This window comes from Mustela erminea, chromosome 19 (assembly GCF_009829155.1).
Source record: "Mustela erminea isolate mMusErm1 chromosome 19, mMusErm1.Pri, whole genome shotgun sequence".
Lineage (NCBI taxonomy): Eukaryota > Metazoa > Chordata > Mammalia > Carnivora > Mustelidae > Mustela > Mustela erminea.
The window spans coordinates 5,047,732-5,075,435 of record NC_045632.1 but is presented as its reverse complement, the minus strand read 5'-3'; the positions used below and the strand labels follow the sequence as shown (position 1 = coordinate 5,075,435).

At 41.6% G+C, this 27,704-nt stretch overlaps 1 protein-coding gene across 5 annotated transcripts in view; it reads left to right on the top strand.

Moving 5' to 3' along the window:
- LOC116579995 (orphan sodium- and chloride-dependent neurotransmitter transporter NTT5-like) overlaps positions 1 to 27,597 on the top strand; it is a 40,700-nt gene extending 13,103 nt beyond the window's left edge. The window contains exons 2-14 of one of the 5 annotated variants that reach the window (XM_032326029.1): positions 11,324 to 11,740; positions 12,232 to 12,389; positions 12,586 to 12,712; positions 12,901 to 13,076; positions 13,275 to 13,385; positions 13,570 to 13,811; positions 15,176 to 15,362; positions 15,769 to 15,970; positions 16,089 to 16,248; positions 17,359 to 17,521; positions 17,733 to 17,939; positions 22,232 to 22,283; positions 27,432 to 27,597. In XM_032326029.1, the coding sequence (XP_032181920.1) occupies positions 11,380 to 11,740; positions 12,232 to 12,389; positions 12,586 to 12,712; positions 12,901 to 13,076; positions 13,275 to 13,385; positions 13,570 to 13,811; positions 15,176 to 15,362; positions 15,769 to 15,970; positions 16,089 to 16,248; positions 17,359 to 17,521; positions 17,733 to 17,939; positions 22,232 to 22,279 (2,142 nt within the window). In that variant the 5' untranslated portion in view covers positions 11,324 to 11,379 and the 3' untranslated portion in view covers positions 22,280 to 22,283; positions 27,432 to 27,597. Of the gene's footprint in view, positions 1 to 11,323; positions 11,741 to 12,231; positions 12,390 to 12,585; positions 12,713 to 12,900; positions 13,077 to 13,274; positions 13,386 to 13,569; positions 13,812 to 15,175; positions 15,363 to 15,768; positions 15,971 to 16,088; positions 16,249 to 17,358; positions 17,522 to 17,732; positions 17,940 to 22,231; positions 22,284 to 27,427 lie in introns of those variants that run through there. The other 4 variants (XM_032326028.1, XM_032326030.1, XM_032326031.1 and 1 more) reach the window with 4 other exon arrangements.
- The last annotated feature ends 107 nt before the right edge of the window (positions 27,598 to 27,704 follow it).

Here is a 27,704-nt window from a genome sequence, read left to right as displayed (position 1 = left end):
AGAGAGGTAGAGACAGAGGGAGGATGTGAGACTCGATCCCATGACCCCAGGATCATGACATGACCAAAGGCAGACACTTAACCAACTGAGCCACCCAGGCACCCTAGAACTGATGATATTAAGCATATCTAATTTCACACAGACTACTTGAGCTAATATTTTATCACTTCAAGTGAATATAGAAGCCTTATAACCTTATGAAACCCTTCCCCTTTAAATTATAGTTGTCACTTATATGATGTTTATATACATTGAAAGCCTCCCCAATCATAAGGTTTTTTTTGTTTTCAACTGCAAACATTTTATTTTTTTAAATATTTTATTTATTTATGTAATTTTTTTTTTTTTTTTTTTTTTGAGAGAGGGAGAGAATGAGCATGCAAATGGGAGATGGTAAGGGACAGAGGGAGAAAGAGAATGGAGCCCAACATGGTATTCTATCTCATGACCCTGAAATCATGACTGGAGCCAAAATCAAGAGTCTAATGCTTAACTGACTGAGCCACCCAGGCACCCTTAAAGATTTTATTTTTAAGTAATTTGTGTGCCCAACATAGGGCTCAGACTCAACAATCGTGAGATCAGGAGTCACACACTCTACCAGCTGAGCCAGCCAGGCACCCCACAACTGCAAACATTTTAAAGAAAGTCTATAAAAGGAGGGGGAAAAGTCCATTTTACTTATTGCGGAATTTATCCTCTCTTATTTCTGATGTTCCTAGCTTTCCTCTGATGCCATTTCACTAACACCCAGAGAACTTTCCGTAGCCTTTCTCTTAGAGCAGGTCTGCTAGTGGGGGATTTTCTTAGTTTTCCTTTATCTGAGAATGTTTTTATCTCATTTCATTCCTGAAGGATAGATATCTTTTATGGATATAGAATTATGTGATGATACCTTTTTTCCTGTTCTCACTTGAAAGCTACTGTTCCCCTTATTTCTGGCTGCCATCTTTTCTAATGAGAAATCCACAACTATTCTGATCTAGCCTTTTATGTAATCTGTTGTCTTTCTTTGTTTACCTTACAGATTCTTCCCTTTGTCCTTTTAGCAGCACAGTTATGATATGCCTGAACATGGCTTTCTTTGAGTTTTTTTTCCTATTTAGGATTTGATGAACTTCTTGAATTTATATATTCATATATTTTATATATATATATATATATCACATATATTCTGTGAATTTATATATTTTGCCAAATTTGGGGAGTTTTGCATCATTATTTCTTCAAATATTTTTTTCTTTACCCATCTCTTTCTCCCTCATTCTTGGACTTTTGATATTGTCCTATAGGTCCCTCAGACTCTGCTCATTTTGTTTGCAGTTTTTTTCTCTCAGTTCTTCAGATTGGACCATTTCAGGTGCACCTGGCTGGCTCAGTCTGAAGAGCATGGGACTATTGATCTTGGGGTTGTGAGTTGAGCCCCATACTGGGTATAGAGATTACTTAAAATCTTTTTTTAAGAAAAGATTTGATCATTTCTAATGATCTGTCTTCATGTTCCATCTAATGAATTTTTAAATTTCCATTTTTACTTCTTGGCTGTAAAATTTCCGTTTGGTTATTTTGTTTGCTTGTTTGTTTCTCTGCTGAAAACTTCTATGTTCCATTAATTTCAAGAGTTTTCACCTTTACCTCACAGAGAGTGAGGTAATTTAATATCTTAAATATAAAGATTTAATATCTTTGTCTAGGGGTTTTTTTTCCCCTAATAAGCAAAATGGTGGAATAAGAGGTCCCCAGCTCACTTTCCCCTACACATAAAACAATCTGGGAGCCATCCACAGACAAAAGTGCCTTTGTGGGAGCTTTGGGATTCTGGTAGGAGGTTGTGAAATCCCAGGAAATTCCAGGACTAAGGAAAATTGCTTTGAGAAGGCACTGGCCCTGGTGGCAGGCCCACCAAATATGTTCCTGGGTGCAGAATGAAAATCACTCCATCTCCTTATGGACTTGGCTGCACCCCCACTTGGCTACAGTCCTGCATCCAGTTCCATCCATCAAGGCTCCAGGAGGAGCCACGGTCATCCGTGTCCCGGTGTCAGGCCTGCTAACCATGGGTCCAATTGCAGATCCTTGAAGCATCCCTGTGATCCAGCTACAGCCCCACTCTAACTGCCAGTCTAGGGTCAGACCTGCCTCCACAGGGGCCCTGTGGGAGACATCATCCTGGTAACAGTCCAGCCAATGTTGATTCTGACTTTGGATCCTGAAGCAGCTCTGTGACCTGGCTTCAGCTTTGATCTCAGTCCTGCCTATGCAGGGATCCAGCATAGGATCTGTGTTCCTGTCTGTGTTCCTCATAGCAGGCCTGCCAACCTCAGTCCTGATGTAGACCCTAAAGTCAGTCCCAGCTATGTACCTTGAAATGGCCCTGGGATTGAGTGCCAACCCCTCTCTGCCATGGTTGGGAGCAGTTCTGACCACCCAGAGAAACTGGTGAGAGACATGCCCCTCTGAGCTGCAGAGGCCAGCCCAGAATTAGGCTGACCTAATTCTTGATGGCAGAACTTGAAGCAGTCCTGTGATCCAGCTCCAGCCCACTCTGCCACAGTCTGTCTTCCCACTCGGGGACTCATCCAGAGACATGGTGCAAGTGCAACCAGGGATTGCCAGGAGCTACAGCCATCTAGGCCCCTTAACAGACCTGCTGTCTATGGACTTGACTGGGGACTCATTTTGTGAGGCCTGCATTACCTGATACCAAAGCCAGCCAAGGAGACTATAAGAAAGGATAATTATAGGCCAAATTTTCTGATGAACGTAGATGCAAATATCCTCAATAAAATCCTAGCAAATTGAATTCAACAGCCCATTAAAGGGATCATATACCATGATCAAGTAATATTTATCCCAGGGATGCAAGCATGATTCAACTTATTCATATCAATAAACATTATATACCACATTAACAGAATAAAGGATAAAGCCGTATGATCATCTTGATAGATGCAGAAAAAGTATTTAACAGAATTCAACATTATTTTATGATAAAATCTCTCAACAAATTAGGTATAAAGGATGTACCTCAGCAAAGGCCATATGGGACATGCCCACAGCTAACATCATACTAAAGGGTGAAAATTTTAAATGTTTTCCTCTGAAATCAGGAACAAGATAAGGATGCTACCTCTCACTACTGTTATTCAATATAGTACTGGAAGTCTGAGCCAGAAAAATTAAGCAAGAGAAAGAAGGTATCCAATTTGGAAAAGGAGAAGTAAAATTGTCTCTGTCTGCAGATGACTCCTCAAAAAAACTGTTCGAACTAATAAACATATTCAGTAAAGCTGCAGGATACAAAATCAACATGCAAAAATCAGTTGCATTTCCATACACTAACAATCATTTGAAAAAGAAATTAAGAAGACAATTCCATTTACAACAAATAGAATAAAATACTTAGGAATAAATTCAACCAAAGAGGTAAAAGATCTGTACACTGAAATGTATGAAATGTTGGTGAAAGAAATTGAGGAAGACACAAATAATTAATACTGTGTTCATGGACTGGAGAATTAATAGCAAATAGTATGTGTCAACATGTCAGTATAACCCTACACAGTCTACAGATCCAATGCAGTGCCTGTTTTTATAGGGATTATATTTCCAATGACAATTTTTCAGAGAAACAAAAAAATCCTAAAATTCATATGGAGTCACAAAAGATCCCAAGTACCTACAGCAATACTGAGCAAGAAGAACAAAGTCAGAGGCATCTTACTTCCTGATTTTAAATCATATTACAAAGCTACAGTAATAAAAACATAAAAATAGACACAGGGATTAATGGAACAGAATAGAGAGCCAAGAAATAAACCCACACATGTTCAGTCAACTAAGGTGCCAAGAATACACAATGGGGAAAAGGATATTCTCTTCAATAAATATGTTCGGAAAACTGGATTTTCACAGGCGAAAGAAAGAAATTGGAACTTTGTCTCATGCCATACACAAAAATCAACTCAAAATTGGTTAAAGTCTTAAATGTAAGACCTGAAATTCTAAAACTCCTAGAAAAACACATGGGAAAAGTTTCTTGACATTAGTCTCGACAATGGTTTTTTGGGTTATGACACTGTTATGCCCCAATAATGGGTCCGTGATTAAAGGAGCGAGACTGATACAAAGCGAAGGTCAAGCAAAGCTTTACTTCGCGCCAAGCATCAGGAATCTAACCGAATGTTCGGGCCGCACCTCTTACAAGAGAGGACGACCCTTCTCGGTTTCACAGGTTAGCTTGTAAGGGCAAAGGCCATGCGGTCTGGCCTACGCACAGGTGGCCAGTGAGATTGTAGCACACACAGGAAGCTCCACAGTGATGCTAGGTGACCAGTTGAGTTACAATTTACCCTAGTAGACATTTGAACCAGCCTATTACACCTTGATTGGGATTGGCGCCAAAAGGGCTCCCAAAGGGCGGGGCCCATACTCCTTGGTAACCAGGGAGACAGTATGCATGCCCCCCCACTGATTGGATGTCTCCACCTGGCCTGACCCACCTTTGTATCTGGACTTTGTTACCTGTAAATCCCCTGGGGGAAGGGGAGCAGGGACAATTTCTAAATAGGTCCTCACAACACCAAAAGAGCACAGGCACCAAAGAAAAAATTAAACAGGAGGGGCTGCATCAAATTAAAAAACTTCTGCACAGGAGTGCCTGGGTGGCTCAGTCATTAAACATCTGCCTTCCGCTCGGGTCATGATCCCAGGGTCCTGAGATGGAGCCCCCCCCCCCCCAACCCCTTTCGGGCTCCCTGCTTGGCAGGAAGCCTGCTTCTACCTCTCCCACCCCCCTGCTTGTGGTCCCTCTCTTGCTGTCTCTCTCTCTGTCAAATAAACGAATCTTTAAAAAAACAGTTTTTGCATGGAAAGTGAGTCAACAAAATGAAAAGGCATCCTATAGAATGAGAAAATATTTACAAGCTGTAAGGTATTAACAGCCAAAATGCATAAAGAACTCATACTACTCTGTGGCAAAAGAAAAAAAAATGAGCAAAGCACTTAAATAGACCTTTTTCGAAAGAAAACATACAAATGGCCAATAGGTGTATGAAAAAGTGCTGAACATCACTAACCATCAGCGAAATGCAAAATCAAAACCACATGAGTCTCATACTCTTAAGATGGCTGTTATCAAAGAGTCAAAAGGTAACAAGCGTTGGCAAGGGTATTCAGAACAGGGAACACTTACACAGTGTAATGTAACTGGAATATAAATCAGTACAACCATTATGGAAAACAAGATGGTGGTTCCTCAAATAATTAAAAATAGAACTACCGTATAATCCAGAAATCTCACTTCTGAGTCCACGGCCAAAGGAAATGACATCAGTATCTTGAGGAGATACCGGCACTCCCATGTTCATTGTAGCATTATTCACCATAGCCAAGATTTGAAAACAACCTAAGTGTCCCATCAACAGATGATTGGATAAAGAAAATGTAATGTATATATACATACAATGGAATATTATTTAGCCTTAGAAAAGAAGGAAATCCTGCCATTTCCAACAACATGGGTGAACCTCAAGGACATTATACTAAGTAAAATAAGCCAGGTACAGAAAGACAAATAAATACTGCTAATCTCAATTATATGTGAAATTTTTAAAAAGTCAAACTCCTAGAAAGAGGGTAGAAGAATGGTTACCAGGGGATGGGGGGAGGGAGAAAATGCAGAGATGTCTGTTGGTCAGAGGGTACTAACTTTCCATTTTAAGCTGAATGAGTTCTGGAGACCTGATGTGTAGCATGATGACTGTAGTTAATAATAATGTATTGTCTAATTGAAAATTGCTAGGAGAGTAGATCTTAAATGTTCTTAACACACACACACAAATAATAGCTGTGAGGTAAGGGATAAATTAACTTCATGGAGTGACATATCTCACTGTATACATATATCAAAACATTACATATTATGCCTTAAATATATACATTCTTGTATATAATACCTCAATGAAGCTGGAAAAATATATGCAGTTCTAAAAATAATAAAGTCTTTAAAAATAATAAATTTCACCATCTGGGTCATCTTGGAGTTAACATCTGTTAATTGTCTTTTCCCTTGAGAAATGGTCAGATTGTTCTGTGTGTGTAAGTGATGAGTAATTCTGGATTTTATCCTGGGAATTTTTAATATTATGTTGTGAACTCAGGATCATGTTAATATCCTGTGGAGAAAAAAAAATTTTTTTTAAATCCTGTGGAGATGGGGCATCTTGGGTGTCTCAGTGGGTTAAAGCCTCTGCCTTTGGCTCAGGTCATGATCCTGGGGTCCTGGGATGGAGCCTTGAGTTGGGCTCTCTGCTCAGCAGGGAGCCTGCTTCCCTTCCGCTCTCTCTGCCTGCCTCTCTGCCTGCTTGTGATCTCTGTCAAATAAATAAATAAAATGTAAAAAAAAAAAAAAAAATCCTGTGGAGATGTTGAGTTTTGTTTGCTTTATTTGTTTTAGGAGGCAATCAGCCTGGGTAGGTTCAGAGAGCAGGTTTTGTCATATCTTATGTGGGTGCTGGTAACAATGTTAGTTCAATTTTCAAATCCTTTGCTGTGCTTTTTGTATTAGCATGTGCCCCCCTGGAGTCAGTCTATGACTCGGGCAGTGGTTTATATTGTTCAGTTGTCACAACCTTGTTGCACTTCTTCACATCTGTTCTGCTTGTGTAGTTCAGGGTGAGCCTCTGAGGTGAGAAGGGAAAATTGGTATTTTCCCCCGCCCCCCACTCTCTGGTGCATAGAAGCTCACTTTTCCTGGTCCTTTGGAAATAGGAGACTTCTGGAGTTTCTGCTGTTGGTGCTTGTTGCACAGTTATGTGGTTTGGCTTATTCTTGGATCAGGAAAAAAGAGGGGAAAGAAATACGAAACTCACACCCCACCTTGTAAGTCATTATTAAGGCTGTAACTTAATTCCCCAATCTGCCTTTTTTTTTTTTTCTCCAGTTTGCTTTTCAAAGCTCTCAGGTTGTTGTTTCTTATATTCTGTTTTAGCTGTTATTGGTGAAGAGACTAGTTGTGTATCACTATGTTATTCCATCTTGGCCAGTGACAAAGAACTTAGTGGCAATCTCTTCATTATTTTCAGCACATTATTCTTCTATATAAATTGTAAAATCTTGTTAGCTTTCATGAAAAATTATGTTGAGATTTTGATTGGAATTGCATTCATCTATAATCAGTTCATCATATCAATCTATAAATTCATCATATGAATCTACAAATCAATTTTGGGGAGAAATTCTATCCTTTTACAGTATTGAGTATATTCATGAACATGGAATCTTTCTGCGTATTTGAGGTCTCGGTTTAATGTTTCGGTTTATTTCTTAATACCATAGAATTTTTGTTGCTGTGTGAGTGCTATCTTTCTTTTTTAAAATCTACTTTCTGTTTATTATTACTATATAGAAATCCAGGGGTTTTTGTTGGTTTGTTTCCCAGTGTTTCTTTTCTTTTTTTTTTTTTTTTTAAGATTTTATTTATTTGACAGTGTGAGCCCACAAGCAGGGGGAGCTGCAGAGGGGGAGGGAGAAGCAGGCTTCCCGCGGAGCAGGGAGCCAACGCTGGGCTCCATCCCAGGACCCTGGGATCATGACCTGAGCCAAAGGCAGACGCTTAGTAACTGAGTGAGCCACCCAGGCGCCCCCAATGTTCATTTTTAAGATAAACTTTCTTTTAACTAAGCTTACAACCCAGAGATCAAGAGTTGGATGTTTGGGCGCCTGGGTGGCTCAGTGGGTTAAGCCGCTGCCTTCGGCTCGGGTCATGATCTCGGGGTCCTGGGATCGAGTCCCGCATCAGGCTTTCTGCTCAGCGGGGAGCCTGCTTCCTCCTCTCTCTCTCTCTGCCTACTTGTGATCTCTCTCTCTGTCAAATAAATAAATAAATAATCTTAAAAAAAAAAAAAGAGTTGGATGTTCTACCAACTGAGCCAGCCAGGCGCCCCTAAGATAAGCTGTCATTAAAGTATCACATTCGAAGTATGTTCAAATCATAATTATAAGTAGATAAATTATCACAGTGTAAGTACACTATCCTGGCTTCTGATACCATGAGTTTGTCTTGCCTGTTCTTGAGCTTCATATAGCTTCTTTCATTCAAAGTAATATTTCTGAGATTAATCCACGTTGTTGTGCATATCGGCATTTCACTCTTTCCATTGTTGTATACCCATTATATGAACGTACTGTCTCCGGTCTGTTCTGCTGTTGAAGGAGATCTGTGTCGTTTCCAGATTCGGACTGTTACGAATAGCACAACTCTCAGCATTCTTGGACATGGGTTTTGTTGTACTTAGATATACACTTCTCTTAGATGATCACTTTGGAGTGAATTATAAAACAAGAAAATATTTAAGGTATATAGTTTTGTTCAACTAGTTTTCTGAAGTAATACCAATCTATGCTTCTACCAACTGTGTGTGTGAATTCCAGAAGTTTCCAAATGTGCCATCATTTGGTTTAATCAGACTTTTAAATATTAACTCCTCATCTAGGGGTATATAGTGGTCTCATTGTGGTTTCCTCCCAACATTTTATTACGAAAAAATCAGCATACAGGAAAGTTGGAAGATTTATAAAATAATGACCACCATTTCCAATGGTTATCAATTTGTATATCTTTAGTATATGAGTAAGCTTGTCCAAGCTTTCTCTTCCACTTTAAAAAAAATTTTTAATTTAATTTAATTTTAAAAATTCATTTATTTGATAGACAGAGATCACAAGTAGGCAGAGAGGCAGGCAGAGAGGGGCGGGGAAGCAGGCTCCTGCTGAGCGAAGAGCAGGTGGGTCATGGGGCTCCATCCCAGGACCCTGGGATCATGACCTGAGCTGAAGACAGAGGCTTTAACCCACTGAGCCACCCAGGTGCCCCTTCCCTCCACTTTATAACTTGTCTACTTTTTCTTATTTATTTGTACGTATTTCTTTGTTACAGATATTGTTTAGGAAACAACCCTTTTTTGGTTATATATTTTGTTAGTTTCCTACTTTTGCTCTCATAATAACTACAAACTTAGTGGCTTAAAACAACATAAATGTGGGATGCCTGGGTGGCTCAGTCATTAAACACCTGCCTTCCGCTCAGGTCATGATCCCAGGGTTCTGGGATCCAGCCCCGAGTCAGGCTCCCTGCTCAGCGGGAAGCCTGCTTCTCCCTATCCCACTCCCCCTGCTTGTGTTCCCTCTCTCGCTGTCTCTCTCTCTGTCAAATAAATAAATAAATCTTTTAAAAAAATAAAACAACATAAGTGTATTATTGTATTGTTCTGGAGGTCAAAAATCTGAAATCTGATTCACTGGGCTAAAAGCAAGGTATTAGCATGCTTGTATTCCTTAAATAGGATCCAGGAGAAAATCCATTTCCTAGCCTTTTCCAGCTAGCATTCCTTGAGTCATGGCCCCTTCTTCCACATTCAAGGTGCATCACTTAACTTCTGCTCCTGCCATCTCATTTTCTCCTTGGATTCTGACTCTCCTACCCCCTTTTCCCATAAAAGGACTCTATAATTACATTGCACCCATCATAGATAATCCAGGATCATCTCATTTCAAGATCTGTCACTTAACCACATTTAAAAAGTGTTCTTCACACAAGGTAACATATTCACAGGTTCTAGGGATTAGGATGTGGATATCTTGGAGAAGGGTATTGTTCTGTCTACCACATACGTTGTAAATATCTTCCTCCGCTCCAGGGATTGTCTGTTTACTCCCTTATTTTTTTTTTAAAGATTTTATTTATTTATTTATTTGAGAGACAGAGATTTCGAGAGAGAGCACGAGTCAGGAGGAGAGGGAGAAGCAGGCCCCCTGCAGAGCAGGGAGCCTGACACAGGGCTCAATCCCAGGACCCTGAGATCTTGACCTGAAGTGAAGTCAGATGCTTAACCAACTGAGCCACCCAGGCACCCCTGTTTACTTACTTAATGCAAAATTTTCATTGAAGAATTTTCTCCTTTTAATTTAATCCACGGTGTCAAACTTTTCCTTTATGATTGGTGCTTTTTATGTCCTTTTAAAATTATTTTTGGTTTTCATTTTAGCACAGTAGTTTTCCTTTTCTTTTAAGATTTTATTTATTTATTCGACAGAGAGAGAACACAAGTAGGCAGGCAGAGAGAGAGGAGGAAGCAGGCTCCCTGCTGAGCAGAGAGTCCAACATGGGGCTTGATCCAGGACCCTGAGATTAAGACCGGAGCCGAAGGCAGCGGCTTAACCCACTGAGCCACCCAGGCGCCCCTTATGTCCTTTTTGATATTCTTCCAAGTTTTTTATCTGGAAGTGTTACTGTTTTACCTTTCACATTTAGAACTTCAATCTCTGAATATATTTTTGTTTAATATGTGAAGTTGGGGAGGGCAGGATTCATTTATCTCTGTGTAGATTTCCAAGTGCTCTAATGACCAGTGTTCATTGAAAAGAATGCCCTTTCTCTACAGCTTTGCAATGCCACCTTTATTGTAAATCAGGCGTCCATATTTGTGTGTTTCTGAACTCTCTCCCAGAGGTATCCACAGAACTTTCTGTGGTAATGGAAATGCCTGATATCTGTCCTTCCAATGTGGTAGCCATACAGCTACTGAGCACTTGATAGACATACAGGTAGCCATACAGCTACTGAGCACTTGATATATGGCTAGTATGACTGAGGAACTAACTTGTTAAAGTTACTTAATTTTAATTAATTTAAATAACCATATGTGCCTAGTAGCTACTGTATTAAACAGTATAGGATATTGATTTATGGACCTATTTGTGCCATAGATCCCTGTGCCAATACCATACTCTCTTAATTATTATAGTTTTATAATTAGTCTTTACATTGTGTTCTCTTTTGTCAAGATTGTATTAACTATTCTAGGGCTTTTGCTTTTCATGTACATTTTAGAGTCAGCTTGTCAATTTCCCCCAAACCCTGATGTGATTTCAATAAGAATTGCATTGAATTTATAGATCAAATTGGGGATAACTGACATTGTTATACTTCCATTTCGCAAACATGTTCTATCTCTTCATTTTATTTTCTCTCAGTAATATTTTAGTGTGTGCACTTGTGTGCGTGTCTAAAGATCTTGCTCATCTTTTGTTAAAATTATTCCTAGACATTTTATGTCTTTTGGTATTACTGTAGATAGTATTATTTTAAAATTATTACCTTCCAGAGTCATGCATGTCCTTGGTATGTTTTCAGAGGTAGAGACTTCATGTTCTTCTCACATAAGGATGAAAGGGTTTGGGAGGCCTCAGGGGTTCTTATGGGATGAGTCTTGTCTTTCCTTAGCTCATGTGTCTGAAGTCTGTAGTTCTTGATGTCCTTAAGGTCAACAAAGGAGGAAGCCCCATCCCTGCAGAAGCAGGAACTAGAGTCCACCCAGGATGACATCTGTTAGTGAAAACACGGAGGCCCAAGATGAGAAATCCCAGATTTCTAGACCTTCGGATTCCAAATCCCTGATTGCTACTACCTCAGCTTCCCAGCTCTTAAAGTCTGATTTGGCTATTGAGGAACTGATGGCAGAGGAACAGAAGTGTGACACGGTGTCATCATGTATTTGGTCTGATGAAGATAATGATGAAATACTGGAGGCCATAAACAAGGATGAGCCAAAGGAGGAACCCCCCACCAATCGACCATCCTGGGCCAATAAAATTGAGTACTTGCTGGCCCACGTGGGCTTTTCTGTGGGACTGAGCACCATCTGGCGCTTTCCTTATCTGTGTTTTCACAATGGAGGTGGTGAGCCTGGGGACTAGGAATCATGGACCCAGAAGGGGGTGGGGAGCCAGACGACTATCCTAGCTACTCTGGGGTCTCTGAAATATGTAGGGGTGGGGGGATTTGGGAACCTGACTAGGGCAGAAACCAGGTACCTGGATGGCAGCTGTGCTCACCACTGTACCACCAATGCTGGAGCCAGGTACCTGAACACCTAGCGTGTTAGGTGGGTGTGAGCAGGATATCGGAACACTTAGGCTCGTGAGGATGGTGGGGCTGAAGGCCGAGATTGAGGGAGGGAGTGGAAACTGGGCCTCTGGTCTTCCAGGAACTGGGGACTCAAGGGACACTTGAGACTATGAGGGATGTGGAAACAGTTGAGCCCTGATGCTGGCGGCTCTGAGGGAGGTCACTGCGGGTGGCGGGGGGGAACGTGTTTACCCAGTCCCCAAGGAAGTCCAGGCACTGAGGAGCCGGGTGGTTCTCAGAGGCCCTCCTGACCCCCTGCACAGGCAGTTTTCTCATCATCTACATCCTCATGCTGTACTTGATCGGGGTTCCTCTTCTATTCCTGGAGATGGCAGCCGGTCAGAGGATGCGTCAGGGCAGCATTGGTGTATGGAAGGTCATCAGCCCCTGGATGGGTGGTGTGGGGTACAGCAGCTTCATGGTAAGGAGTCTTGGGCTGCCCAGGCCTACCCTTAATACCCCGCTCCGACCCCAACAGTTCCTTGTCCTGGGAGGGGTCCCATGACTTCACTTCTGTGGGTCAAGTCTCTTCAGTCCCACAGTCTTCTGGTCAAATCCCCTCCCTTCTGCTGGCCTTCCTTTCTTCTCCTGTCTCCAGAACTTTTCATGGTCCCTAGGTGTGCTGCATCGTGGGCTCGTACTACAGTGTGCTCATGGCTTGGAATCTCTTCTATTTGGTTCAGTCTTTCCAGTCTCCCCTGCCTTGGTCAACGTGCCCCTTACTGAAGAACTCCAGTTCTTTTGGTGAGAAGAGAGGGAAGAGAAGGGCAAGTGGGAGGGCTGTAAAAGGTTAGAGCAAGGAAGAAGGAAGAGGATCACTGAGAGACTAGGCATGAGCAGGAAGATGATGGAGATTGAAGGAGCGGGTGGAGGGGGACTGGAAGAGGGAGGCTTGTGGTCTTGCAGTTTCCTCCATGGCGAGTTCACCTCAGATCCTGAATGTGAGCGGACAACGTCTACCACATACTTTTGGTACCGGAATGTATTGAAGGCCACAGATGAAATTGAAGTGGGTGGGCTACCCATTATGCACCTCAGTGTCTCTCTCTTTGTTACCTGGTTTATTATCTGCGTCTCCATGATCAAAGGACCAAAGTCCACTGGAAAGGTGAGCCATCCTCTAACTTAAAATCCGATAGACTCCTTTCTTTCTGAGACCCCCTTATATTCTCCTAACTTGATGCCTGTAGGTCTCCCAACTTCTAACTCCTTCTAGTATGACCTTTGACTCTCAGTAGTCTTGGATCCCACTGTCCCAGCTTCTGCCTTTGCTGACCTCTATTTCGGAATCATACTTCCTACTCAGATGCTGTATGTCTCAGTACTCCTTCCCTACTTCATCCTTTTCTGTCTCCTAATCCGGAGTCTCATGCTGGAAGGTGCACATTTTGGTCTCAAGAATTTGTTGGCTGCCAAGGTGAGGTGTTCCCTGCCCTTTGATCCTCTAATCCACATGGGGGTGTCAGGGACAGAATTGTTGTTTTTCTGATAGAGGCCCTCCGGGCTCCCTCCTTCAGCGCCTTCTCATCCTCCATCGCATCATGGTTTACCCCATGGTTTACTTCCCTTTATATCCCAGTTTACACAGTACTTCTCCCCAGTTGCCAGCCCTGTACTCTGTGGAAGTATGGCGCCGGACAGGGAACCAGCTCTTTTTATCCATGGGCCCTGGCTTTGGCAGCTTCACTGCAATCAGCTCATACATCCCTCGGGCCAACAACTGTGTCATGGATGCCTTTGTTGTGGCTCTTCTCAACTTGACTGCCTCGCTAACTGCCACCGTGTTTGTATTTGCCGTAATGGGCCACGTGGCCACAGAGAACACCGAAAGATGTTACATGAGGTGAGACCAATCTTTCATGTGGAGATCATCAAAAAGACCAAAGTCTGAGAAATAGCTCAAGAAATTCCAGTCTAGGCCCCCATCCTTCAGGGGGCTATTGGCTCAGTCAATATGGGACCCTCAGACAGGAGCCTCCTGAAGCTTTGAAACACCTGAATCACTCCAACTCTATCTCTTTCAGATCTGCCTTTCTAAACTAGGGAAGCCCTCAAACTTGGAGGTTTTCAAAGTTGTGTTCACCCCATTCTTAACTGGGGTCTGCCATGGAAAATTGGGAGAATGGCTTCAGTGGAATCATTAGATAAGAAAAAATAATAAAGGAGCTACTGCCCCACCAGAGTCCCCTTAACCCATTCCTGATTTTCTTCTCCTGTGAGATTCATTCTAAAAATCCTCATCAGACATTTATAAAACATCTGTCTGACAACCCTGTGTTTGTATTGGGTTCTGGGAACACAACCAGTGGTGAAGCAGACCATTATCCCTGCCCTCAGGAAAATCAGTCTTTTGAAGAAGATACTAAATAGATAATGACAAGGAGATGAGAACTGTTAGTAGGGGTGATGAGAAATGCACAAGAGCAAGCTGTTAACATCCTGAGGCAGTCAGAGAAGACTTCCTCCTGGAGGCACTTCTGAGTTCAGTGTGTCTCCTGACAGATAACCACAGCTAGTAGTCTTTCAAGTGTTTCCCATTCTTAGACCTACATAGAGAAACACGTTATTGAAAAAACTGGATGAAACCATACTACTTTCCTGCAGCTTGTTGACTTGCCCTTATGGAAATAGATCTTGAATAGCTTTCCATAGCAATAAATAGAGTTCAGGGAGTTGAGTGAGCGTTTGTAGGAATTTGCATATGGAGAACAGTATAGTGGTAGAATTGGGGGAGACTGAGCAGGAGCAGAGTGTGGGTGGTTCTAGGCAGAGATAATGTCGTGTGCCAAAGATCTGGGCATGCTGGAGAGCATGGCTTGTTGCAGCAGCTCGAATAGTTGAGTGTGGCCGAAGTAGAGAAAGTGAAGAGTTATACTTTAGGAGACTAGAGAGGCCAGTTGGTCAGGAAAGTGGAGAAGATTTAACATTGTCCTGAGATTGTCTAGTAGGAGGTACACGTCCTAAAGCCCTCCATGACGATGTATGAAAGACCAGCTCCAGGGCCCCACGTGAGTCAGAAAAACTCTCTGGCCTCGGCAGACGCCTTATGAAAGTAGGTGTCCAACAGGTAGCACTAGGACCCTGGAGACCTAGGTTGCAGTGCAGTTCAGAAACTCTAGACTAGCGGTTTTCCTTCTCATGTAGAAGAGAAGAGAAGTTATCTTAAAGGGCCATAATGGTTTTATGTGATTCTACCTCTGTCCCCAGGAATGCTGAGACAGTGCTGGGTCTGATAGCTTCCAGGGTGCTGCCTGTCGAGGCCAGCCCTCCAGAGAGTATATATCTTCATCCAAGCTCCATCTACTCCAGGTGGCTCAAGAGCCTCCCTCAACAACTCAAAGACATGGTCCTACCCTATATGTCCACTTGCAGCATAGCTCAAGAATTGAAGGAGGTAGGTAAGGGCTGGGGATGGGGTCCTCATGTTCCCCTCAAAGCCCCCCCCCCCCCAGTGCACCAGAAACTTCAGCTCTGCAGAGATGTCTCTAGAATCCAGAAAGACAATTCTTGGCAGCATCCCGGACAACCAAGACAGAGGTTTACCATACGCTGTTGCAGTAAGGCAGTTGTAGCCTCTGTAGCACCAAGCACTGGAGTTCACATAAGCCTGTTCATACCATCCCAAAGAGTTGCCAGACCAGCAGCTGTTGCCGGATGAAGTCCTCATGCCTCAAGGCCAGATGAATTCAACAATGTCTATTAACAGAGCTACAGATGGTTTCCTAGGGGAGGGGCAGGAAAGCAGTTAGGATTCTACAGAATGAGCTCAGAGCCCTTGCTCTTCCTCGCTTCACTCACAGGTTATGGAGGGTCCCGGTGTGGCCATTGTGGCATTTACTGATCTCATCTGTGTGTTTTCCGGGTCCACCTTCTGGGCCATCACCACTTTCGTGTTGCTGGTGAGCCTGGGGCTGAGCACCATGACCGGAATCATGCAGGGCATCATTACCCCGCTCCAGGACACTTTCTCTTCCCTCGGGAAATACAGAAAACTGCTCACAGGTACTCTAATCTATGGCCCCACTCCTACCTAACACCATTGTTGAGCTTAACCTACTGGGACTCTTACACAACCTAGTTTGAATTCTGAACTTGATCCAAATCTGATGTTTTCCTTCAGTGGGCGTCTGTGTGCCTATGTTCCTGGGCAGCCTCATTTTCGTGAGGCCTTCGGGCAGCTACTATGTGAATCTGCTGGATGATTACTGGGTATCTCTGCCCATCTTCTTCATTATCATCTTGGAGAACATAGCCATGGCCTGGATCTATGGGGCCAGGAGGTGATGCCCCAAGCCCCGGATCTGCAGTCACGCATCCACACAGCGACAGCCCCTAGGGAGTACTGCCCTCCTGCTCTCACTGTCAGGCCTCTGACCCAGGCTTTTGGAGAGCCCCCAGGGGTGGGAAGGAGAAAGCATGGGCTAATTCCTGGAGAAAACAGGTGGAGAATGAAAAAGTGGTGGACAGTCCATATCAAGTCCTAGTGGCTCCTGAACCTTAATTTTAACCAGGATAGTGTGGGCAGGTAATCCCTTGCTTCTCTAAGTGTGCTCTGGAACAGTAGCATTGGCGTCACCTGGGAGTTTAAAAGCAGACCTTCAGGCTATACCCCAAACCTTTAAATTTGTATCTGCATTTTAATAAGACCCCCAAGTAAATGGTATGCACACTAACATTTGAGAAACAGCATGTAATCCAAATGTGGCGGTGTTTCTAGGCAATAGTGGCTCTTGGCCTCAGTTTGCTGATTCTACATTCACTCTCACATATTACCCAGGTGTGCCCAAGCAGGCACACCAGGCAGGCCTTGTGAGCACTGAGGATACTGGGATAAATTACATTGAGTTTTCCGCTCTCAGAGTTGAAAGAAGAAGACATTAGGTAGATTTGGGGGCAGGATAGTAAGCCTATGATAGAGGCAGCCAAGGGCACTCTGGGAACACAAATGGTTATCTAAAGAAGGCAAGGAGGGGGTGCTTGAACAGAATCTAGACAGGAAGGGGAGTTTGTCAAGGGAAAGAAAGGAGGACATTCTAGGCAAAAGAAACCCGATGTGCATCTATGTTGGGGCTAAGAAGGTGTACCAAAGAAAGCTAGATATGTGAACTTGAAGAAACTACATTTAGAAACCAGATGTATTGACTTTGATTCTAAAGGTGATGGAAGAGAGAAGTGTTTAGGGGTTTTGTTTTTTAAAAAATCTTGGGACTGGGACAGAAATTAGACTGAAAGGTGATGAATTAAGAGGCAAGAAAACTGGTTGTGGAGGTGAACAGAAAGGTTTAAGAAATGCGAAACTTTGTCTCCCAGGCTGGGTTTGGATTGACCCCTCCCCAAGGCTGGATAAAGCCTGAAAAGGCCCCCTAAAGTCTTGTGGCCCTTCCTCTCAGGTTCCTTGCAGACTTGATTACCATGTTGGGCCGCCCCATATCCCCCATCTATCGTTGGCTGTGGTGTTTTCTGTCTCCGTTTGTGCTGCTAGTCCTGTTTGTAAGCACCCTGATTCATCTGCTTCTGAAGAACCTCACCTACTTGGCCTGGGATTCGAGCATTGTGAGCCTCCCTCTAAGACCCCAGAACCCCCTAGGGAGTGGGTGAGGACGTTCCAGTCTCCTCTGGCCTCTAGGACTCTGTCGCCTTATTCCCTGGTTCCCTTAGAGATTCAGTTATCTAGTCTCTGGCCTTGGTTCATGACCTACCCCGAACCTCTACAGCCTTCCATTTCAGAGAACCTGGGTATTCTAAACCTTCCCTTTCTCCACAGTCCAATGAGGTGATCCGAGTTTATCCATCATGGGCTAAAGTCTTGCTCATCATCCTCATCGCCATTACCATCTTGCCTGTTCCTGCCTACTTCTTGTACACACTCATTGGTGTGGATTTCACAGTCTCCATGATTCACAGTAGGACAGCAGTTATCTTCACACCGGAAGCTAAAGGGAACTCACTGAAGCCCCATCCATGGCTTCAGGTGAGGAAAAACCAAAAGAAGGTTAATATGTTGAATAAATAACAGAAAAACCTCTCTGCCATGTGAGTAATTCATCTAGGAAATAAGGACTTGGTTTATTTGGCGAAACACTTCTTTTTCAAAGTGGAACTCCCTGGCTGGCAACTTGACATTCGAAAAGGTAAAAGTGCACTTGCTAATGTAAGTGGACCCAAGACATTTTGTTTTCCTGGATTAGGAAAGTTTTTTCTGGCCAGGTGGAGGTTAACACAGCAGTCATTCTCTCCATCTCCTATAGTTGCCTTCACCAGACACATAATGATGGTGTTCTTTGACTTCCAGTATTTGGTTGATGGTGACTGCTGACCCTACTTCTCCTAGGCGGCCTTCCTCTTGGAACTGGTCTGTGTCAGGTCTTATCCCTATGAAACAAAGGTAAAAATGGTGCTGGTAACTACATCAGTGGAACTTTGCTTTTGTCATAAAAAAATGTGTAACTCCCATTCTTAGTTTCCATTAATTGTTCAATTCAAATGCTGGAATCCCAGACCCTCTCTGCCTGGTCCTTCCTAACCAGATAGAGACAGTTTTCTCAGAATGCAGCAGATTCACTAATTATGGCAAAGCAGTTAATAACTGGTGACTTCCTCATGTATCTCTTAAATTCTTGGAATAGTTGATTACTTGTACCAAGTCTACCAAGGGACTTAAAACTTTACACATTATATATGTTTACTCAGTTGGTCTAGGAGCCTGATGGAAGGATATTTGGCAGGGAATGACAGAGAATAGATGTTAGCTGCAGGGTTTGAAGACCCATGGAATACTTCATTTAGGGCAAGGTGACAACAAAATGAGACGAACAAGACACACGGTAGTAAAAGACACCTTAAACATACCATAAAATATATTTCAACAATCCTCTGTAAATGTGTAGATGAACTTTGAAGAAATTAAGGGAAATCTTTAAGAGGCCAAAAATTAAACTTAATTAAGCTTGAATTCAGCTAGTGTTAAAGCTAGTGATTGCTTTGGGATAATTGCCCTGAAGGGTTATACTCTCCATGAAAGGGTTAGATGGCAATAAAATGTATGTCTTGGTTCTTTCTCTAATAGCAAGCAACTAATGTCTTTTCTTTTCTTTCTTTCTTTCTTTTTTTTTTTGAGAATTTGTACCCAAACCCACTCTCTTGTGGGATTTTGGTTCAGATTCACACAACATGCATAGTCTGAAAACCCCAAGTTGAGATTAATATAGAAGGTGCTTGGTGGATAGCAGTTTGCCCCCCAGCACCGGTCATTAGTAAATATAAATAATCTCTGGGGGAAACAGAACCTCCCTGCCAAACCTCATAGAACTCCATGAACATGAGCTCAGAAAAAGAAATTATAAAATGTGTAAGGCAAAAGGTACCCCAAGGGAGGATTCGCAGAAACAACAAATAGCAAGAATCACGGCTCAAGGACCTAACGTGCTGGAATTATCAGATGCATAATATAAGCTAAAATATGTTTAATATATATTAAAGACAGGGGTGCTTGGGTGGCTCAATTGTTAAGCGTCTGCCTTTGGTTTGATCCTGGGGTCCTGGGATGGAGTCCTGTGTTGGACTCCCTGCGTAGCTGGAAGCCTGCTTCTTCCTCTCCCAATCCCCCTGTGTTCCCTCTCAGAAATGATTAGGGTATTCGTAAAAGAACCAAAAAGAACTCTTAGAAATGAAAAAAAATAACAGATTATTTTTGTTAATGGATGGGTTAAACAACCAATTACAGAAATAGGAAGAGAAAATCCAAAAAATTACCCAAAATATAGCACAAACTACAGTATTAAAAATATGAGATTAACCATATGTGAAATTTAAGAAACAAATGAACAGACAGACAAAAAAATAGACTTAAATACAGATAGGAAACTGGTGGTTGCCAAAGGGAGATCAATGGGGTGATAGGTGAAATGAAGGGGATCAAGAGTGTACTTATCTTTTTTTTTTTTTTTTTTAAGATTTTACTTATTTATTTGGGAGAGAAGGAACATGAGCTGGAGAAGAGGCAGAGATAGAGAATCTCAAGCAGACTCTGCACTGAGCATGGAGCCCAACTCGGGGCCTGATCTCACAACCCTGAGATCATGACCTGAGCTGAAACCCAGAGTCAGATGCCTAACTGACTGTACCACCAAGGAGCCCCAGTATTACACTTACCTTGATGAGGATTGTGTAGAATTTTTGAATCATTATATTATACACCTGAAACTAATATAACACCATATGTTAACTATAGTTGAATTAAAAATGTTTAAATGTTTATGAGACATTGAGAGTAGTAGGAGAAAGTGCAGCATATGTGTAATAGGAGCTCCAGAAAGAGATCATTGGAAGAATAAGGGAGAGGCAATTTGCAAAGAGAAAAAAGCTGAACACTTTCCAGAAACAATCTATAATTTATGTATTAGTTATGGTAAATAATAATAGATACTCTAACAGTTTCAGTACAAAAATCTCAGTGACTTCATACAACCAGGCATCAGAATATTCTACAGTGTAGGCTGGAACAAGGGTGGGAGTGCCCTACATTCAGTCATTAAAGATCCAGACTTCTTTCACCTTGGTGTTCTTCCCTTCTCTAGATTTTGGAGTTTTTGCCAGCAATCTGGTGGACAGGGAAAGAGAATGAGTTATAAGCCAGATCTGAAAGTGGAGTACATGACTTCTGTCCACATCCCACTGGCCAGAGTAAAAAGGCTGGAAGAACAGAGAACAGTTATTAGAAAGCACTAGTGGTTTCTGCTACATTCGCAGATCAGCAGAGTGGAAAAAAAATCAAGGAAAAATCAAGAGAATGTGAAACAAAATATAAAATATTAGTGTAAAAAAAGTTGGACAAGAAGAAGATAAAGTATTATAAATCCACATATACTAATAATAGGTATTACAATTATTTACAAATGGACTAAATACACTAGTTAAAAGGCAAACATTGAAGACTAAACCGTTTTAAATCCAGCTCTCTTCAATTGATGTGAGACACATCTGTAACATTAGGACACAGGAAGATTTAGAGTAAAAGGAAGGAGGAATCCATACCTGCCAAATACTAACCAAAAGACAAAATCATTATGGCAATAAAATATTTTTTGAGATAAAGAGGTTGCAAGGTTACATTTATGAGAAGGATACAAAGGTTATAAATTGCATGGACCTAATAATACGGGTTCAAATGTATAAAACTGATGGAATTGTAAGGAGAAATTGACAAATTCAACATTTTTGTTGAAAACTGACACAATTTTAGCAGAAAAACAGTAAGTATGTAGGTTTTAAAAATTTATTTATTTATTTGACATGGAGAGAGGCAGCGAGAGAGGGAACACAGGCAAGGGGCATGTGAGAGGGAGAAGCAGGCTTCCTGCTGAGCAGGGAGCCCGATACGGGGGCTCTATCCCCAGATGTTGGGATCATGACCTGAGCCAAATGCAGAGGCTTAATGACTGAGCCACCCAACTGCCCCAATTATGTACATTTGAACACAGTTAACAAGTTTGACATAATGGACATATATGTTGAACACTATATTCAATAATTAGAGAATACGTATCTTCTGAAGCACACAGAATATAAAATTGATCACATAGTAACCCATAGTACAAGCCTTGACAAACTGCAAGTCATTATACAGACCGTGTACTATGACCACAATGTAACCAAGTCAGATATGAATAATGAAAATACAATAGAAGGAAGTCATATAATTAGACATTTTAAAAACCACATTAAAAAAATTCATGGGCTAGGGCGCCTGGGTGGCTCAGTCAATTAAACATCTGCCCCTAGCTGGGATCATGATCTCAGGGCTCCCTGCTCTGTGGGGAGTCTGCTTCTACCTCTCCTTCTACCCCTCCCCCCATACTATCTCTCTCTTTCTCAAATGAATAAATAAAATCTTAAAACAGCAAAGTCTCCTTATTTTATTTTATTTAAAGATTTTATTTTTTTTGAGGGAGAAACAGAGCATGAGAGGGGAGAAGGTCAGAGGGAGAAACAGACTCCCCATGGAACAGGGAGCCCGATGCAGGACTCAATCCCAGGACCCTGGGATCATGACCTGAGCCAAACGCAGTTGTTCAACCAACTGAGCCACGCAAAGTCTCTTTAAAAACAAATTTATGGGTAAGGGACTACATCATAATAGAAATTAGAAACTACATAAAAGTAAGCAATAAGAACTGTATATCAAAATGATGGGAGGGAGCTAATTTGGTAAGCATGTGTGTGTGTGTTTGGCCTGTCCTACATCCAAACCTATTTTCCATTTAGGAGAAATCTGCATTGTGTGAGTCTTGGTGGGAGAAGCGGATGCACTAAATTGGTAAATTAATTTCAAATTATTATAAAAGAAGGCTGAAAATTGATTAGCTAAAACATCCAATTTAAGAAGGTGGAAAAAGACCAATAAATCTAAAGTAAAAGGAAGAAAATAAGCAGCAGAAGTTACTGATACAGAAATACTGATACAGAAAATAGAATTTTCATTCCCAGGTTTCACCACTGACAACCCCCCCACCAAAGAAAACAGGATGGACAAACTCAAAAGCTGAGTCTCAAAAAACAAAAATCTGTGTTTTGGGTTTTTTTTTTAATTAATTAATTTATTTTTTCAGCATAACAGTATTCATTATTTTTGCGCCACACCCAGTGCTCCATGCAATCTGTGCCCTCTCTAATACACACCACCTGGTTCCCCCAACCTCCCACCCCACACCCCTTCAAAACCCTCAGATTGTTTTTCAGAGTCCATAGTCTCTCATGGTTCACCTCCCCTTCCAATTTCCCTCAACTCCCTTATCCTCCATGCTATTCGTTATGCTCCACAAATAAGTGAAACCATATGATAATTGACTCTCTCTGCTTGACTTATTTCACTCAGCATAATCTCTTCCAGTCCTGTCCATGTTGCTACAAAAGTTGGGCATTCATCGTTTCTGATGGAGGCATAATACTCCATAGTGTATATGGACCACATCTTCCTTATCCATTCGTCTGTTGGAGGGCATCTTGGTTCTTTCCACAGTTTGGCGACCGTGACCATTGCTGCTATAAACATTGGGGTACATACGGCCCTTCTTTTCACTACATCTGTATCGTTGGGGTAAATACCCAGTAGTGCAATTGCAGGGTCATAGGGAAGCTCTATTTTTAATTTCTTGAGGAATCTCCACACTGTTCTCCAAAGTGGCTGCACCAACTTGCATTCCCACCAACAGTGTAAGAGGGTTCCCCTTTCTCCACATCCTCTCCAATACATGTTGTTTCCTGTCTTGTTAATTTTGGCCATTCTAACTGGTGTAAGGTGGTATCTCAATGTGGTTTTAATTTGACTCTCCCTGATGGCTAGTGATGACGAACATTTTTTCATGTGTCTGATAGCCATTTGTATGTCTTCATTGGAGAAGTGTCTGTTCATATCTTCTGCCCATTTTTTTATATGATTGTCTGTTTTGTGTTGTTGAGTTTCAGGAGTTCTTTATAGATCCTGGATAGCAACCTTTTGTCTGTACTGTCATTTGCAAATATCTTTCCGCATTCCGTGGGTTGCCTCTCTGTTTTGTTGACTGTTTCCTTTGCTGTGCAGAAGCTTTTGATCTTGATGAAGTCCCAAAAGTTCATCTTCGCTTTTGTTTCTTTTGCCTTTGGAGACATATCTTGAAAGAAGTTGCTGTGGCTGATATAGAAGAGGTTACTGCCTATATTCTTCTCTAGGGTTCTGATGGATTCCTGTCTCACGTTGAGGTCTTTTATCCATTTTGAGTTTATCTTTGTGTATGGTGTAAGAGAATAGTTGAGTTTCATTCTTCTACATATAGCTGTCCAGTTTTCCCAGCACCATTTATTGAGGAGACTGTCTTTTTTCCACTGTATATTTTTTCCTGTTTTGTCAAAGATTATTTGACCATAGAGTTGAGGGTCCATATCTGGGCTCTCTACTCTGTTCCACTGGTCTATGTGTCTGTTTTTATGCCAGTACCATGCTATCTTGGTGATCACAGCTTTGTAGTAAAGCTTGAAATCAGATAACGTGATGCCCCCCAGTTTTATTTTTGTTTTTCAGCATTTCCTTAGCGATTTGGGGTCTCTTCTGATTCCATACAAATTTTTGGATTATTTGCTCCAGCTCTTTGAAAAATACCAGTGGAATTTTGATCAGAATGGCATTAAAAGTATAGATTGCTCTAGACAGTATAGACATTTTAACAATGTTTATTCTTCCGATCCAAGAGCATGGAATGGTCTTCCATCTTTTTGTGTCCTCTTCAATTTCTTTCATGAGTGTTCTGTAGTTCCTCAAGTACAGATCCTTTACCTCTTTGGTTAGGTTTATTCCCAGGTATCTTATGGTTCTTGGTGCTATAGTAAATGTAATCAATTGGTGCTATAGTAAATGGAATCAATTCTCTAATTTCCCTTTCTGTATTTTCATTGTTAGTGTATAAGAAAGCCACTGATTTCTATACAGTGACTTTGTATCCTGCTACGTTGCTGAATTGTTGTATGAGTTCTAGTAGTTTGGGGGTGAAAGAATCATCAGAAGTTATTATCAACAGTTATATGCCAATAAGCTAAGCAACCTAGATGAAATGGATGCATTCCTGGAAAACTATAAACTCCCCAAAATCTGGTTTTTACAAATGCAGCAGAGATTCCAAAAAGTCAGTAAGAGAATTGAATGAACAACTTTCAGCCTCAAAATTTTTGAATAAACATAAAGAAGTGGTAGCTCCTGCCTGGAGATCTGGGGTTTCTGATTGCCTAAAAATTCCAAGTGGGTTTCCCTTGAGACGGTTGTGGGACAGTGGGTGAAATTGGAAGCTTGGTGTGCTTCATCAGAAAAGAACTGTAGTACAAGGGGCCATTTTATCTGGATTTCCTCACTCGCTCTTGCTGGTAAGAGGAGGTCAGTTGTCAGTTATGGAGGAGTTCAAAATTTCTGCTCACTTGGAGGGTGTGCTTCTACTTGCTGATACCCACTGGGTTTCCCTCCTTTCTTGCCCTGCCCACTGCTCCTCCTCCAGGCTTCACCTCTCAGCAGTACAGCGAATCAGGAGTTGGATGCCCCCATCTCCCTTGTCTGCCCTCTTTTCACAGAGTACCCAAAACCCAGTCATTAATTCCCTCGGCTATCTACGTTTGCCTGCCAAGTTCCTTTTGTACAGAGACCTAAAATTTTCTTTTACAATAGCTTTATTGAGATACAATCCATATGCCATACAGTTGGCCTATTTTCTTTTTGCACAATGCCACTTCTTTGCAGCTTACAGTTCGGTATTTTTTAGTGTATTCATAGAGCTGCTGGATTTTGCCAAGTGCATTTTCATCTTGTTGATTTTTTTTTTTTTTCCTACTGAACCGGTGCTGTGGAGCCAGTCCTTCTTAGTCATGATGTATCCTCCTTTCCATAACTTGCTGGGTTCCATTTGCTAGTGTTTGTTTAGTTTGTTCACCTTGTTGATGCAGATGGTTTCCCCCCTACTGTCTTCTTCTAAATTTTGGTATTAAAGTGATGCTTTAGGGGCACCTGGGTGGCCCAGTGGGTTAAGCCTCTGTCTTGGGCTCAGGTCATGATCTCAGAGTCTTGGGATCAAGCACCGCATCGGGCTCTCTCTGTTCAATGGGGAGCCTGCTTCTCTTTCTCTCTCTCTCTCTCTCTCTCTCTCTCGCCTACTTGTGAAGGAGCTCTCCATCTTCTTCTGTGATTTAAGCCAATGGTTCTCAAAATTTAGTATGCCTAAGAATCATCAAGAGAGCCTGTTAAAAAACAGATCCCCCCACCCTGAGAGTTAATGATATCTTGGCTGGGTAAAGTTTCCTTGGGTTGCAGTTTCTTTTATTATCTCTGTAGATGCTGTCTCATACTCTTCAGCCTTCTACTGATAAAGCTGAGAAGGCCAATGCCAATCTGATCCTTTTTCCTTTGTAATTTGTTTTTTCTGTCTAGAAGCCTATAAGATTTTTCTCTTAATTTCTGGAGTTTACAGATTTCACCAGGATATGCCCAGATATTTTTTTTTTCTCATCAAAACTGCCTGGAACTCAGTGAAGCCTTCAAATTTGTAAAAATGGATTTTTCTTTAGGAGGATGTTAATTTCTAGTATTGGTTTGCTTTTTGCCTCTTGTCCATCTATTCTCTTTGCTTTGGGGCCCACTGTTGTTCATATGCCAGTACTGTATTTCTTCAGCTTTACTGAGGTATAATTGGCATATAACATGTCAGTTTAAAGTGTGTAATGTGATGATTAGATATACAGATCTATTGCAAAATGATTACCATAATAGAGTTAGTTTACACTTTTCATCCCCTCACATAATTACCTTTTTTTTTAATGTGGTGAGGACATGTAAGATCTATTCTAGCAGCTTTCAAGTATGTAATATGGTGTGTTGAGGTCGCCATGTTATATACTGGAAGTTTGTACCGTTTTACCAACATCTCATGATTTCCTCTACTCCCTAGCACCTGGTAACCACCATTCTACTGTATTTCTATGAGATAAATCTGTTTAGATTCCACATATGAGATCAACAGTATTTATCTTTCTCTGAATTATTTCACTTAGATAGTGCCCTCAGGGTCCATCCGTATTTTCACAAATGGCAGGATTTCCTTCTTTCTCTTGGCTGAGTAACATTCCATTAGTCTACATATAATATTTTCTTTATTCATTCATCCATAGGTGCACCCTTAAGTTGTCTCCATACCTTGGCTATTGCAAATAATGCAGCAGTGTCCGGGTATCTCTTTGAGAGAATGATTTCATTCCCTTTGATATATGCCCAGAGGTGGGTTTCTGGATCATAAGATAGTCTGTATTTTATTTCTGAACTGTCTCTTCATTTTGTATGCCCATTTGTCTATTGGGTTATTGATCCTTTTGTGGAATTTTAAAAGTTCTTGGCATATTAGGGAAATTAAGCTCTTTGTTATAAATGACTTTTTGTGACTTTGATGCCTTTTAACCTATTTTATTTTCTTATAATTTTGCCCTACAGAAGTTTTGTTTTTATATAGTTGAACTTAATCAAACTTTTCCTTTATGGATTCTTGTTTTTATGCTATTCTTTGAAAGCCCTTCCCTGTGCCAAGATTATAGAAATGTTCACCTATCTTTATTCCTGCTGAATTATGTTTTCACTTTTTACACTGTGATCCTTGACCCATCTGAAATGTATTATGATGTAAGGAGCATAATCTATCCCAGATGCCAACTGTTTCAACCCAGTCACTGTATAATTCCTGTTTTGTCCATCAATTTTAAATCCCACTTTGTCACATCCTGATTTCCATCAGTAGCCAGGTCCTCTAGACTTTGTATTCTTTGCCATTAATTTACTTGCAAGTCTGCTCCAGAACCACCCTTTTAGATACTGGAGCTTTACACTGTGTTGAATCTCTATGTTGAATAGCACAGTGACTAAGAGCATGAACTGTGAAATAGGCCCCCTGTGTTCCTATCCAGCTAGGTTCTCCCCTTCTCTCAGTCCACAAAATGTGTTAACCATGAAGTCTACCAGCCAGACTAAATCTGCATGGCAACCAGTGACCTCCCTCGGCCCACCGAATCCGGCAGGTAGCCCAGCATCTTCCCGGAAGAGAAGATCTTCCCGGAAGAATAAACTCGGAGAGAAGACGCTCCAAGCAGTAAGGGATGGGGGTGGGGCGGGGAAAACTGAATGGTGCTTGCTTCACACTTAAGCACGCAGATGGTCAGATTTCTGACCTTGGGAACCTCGGAG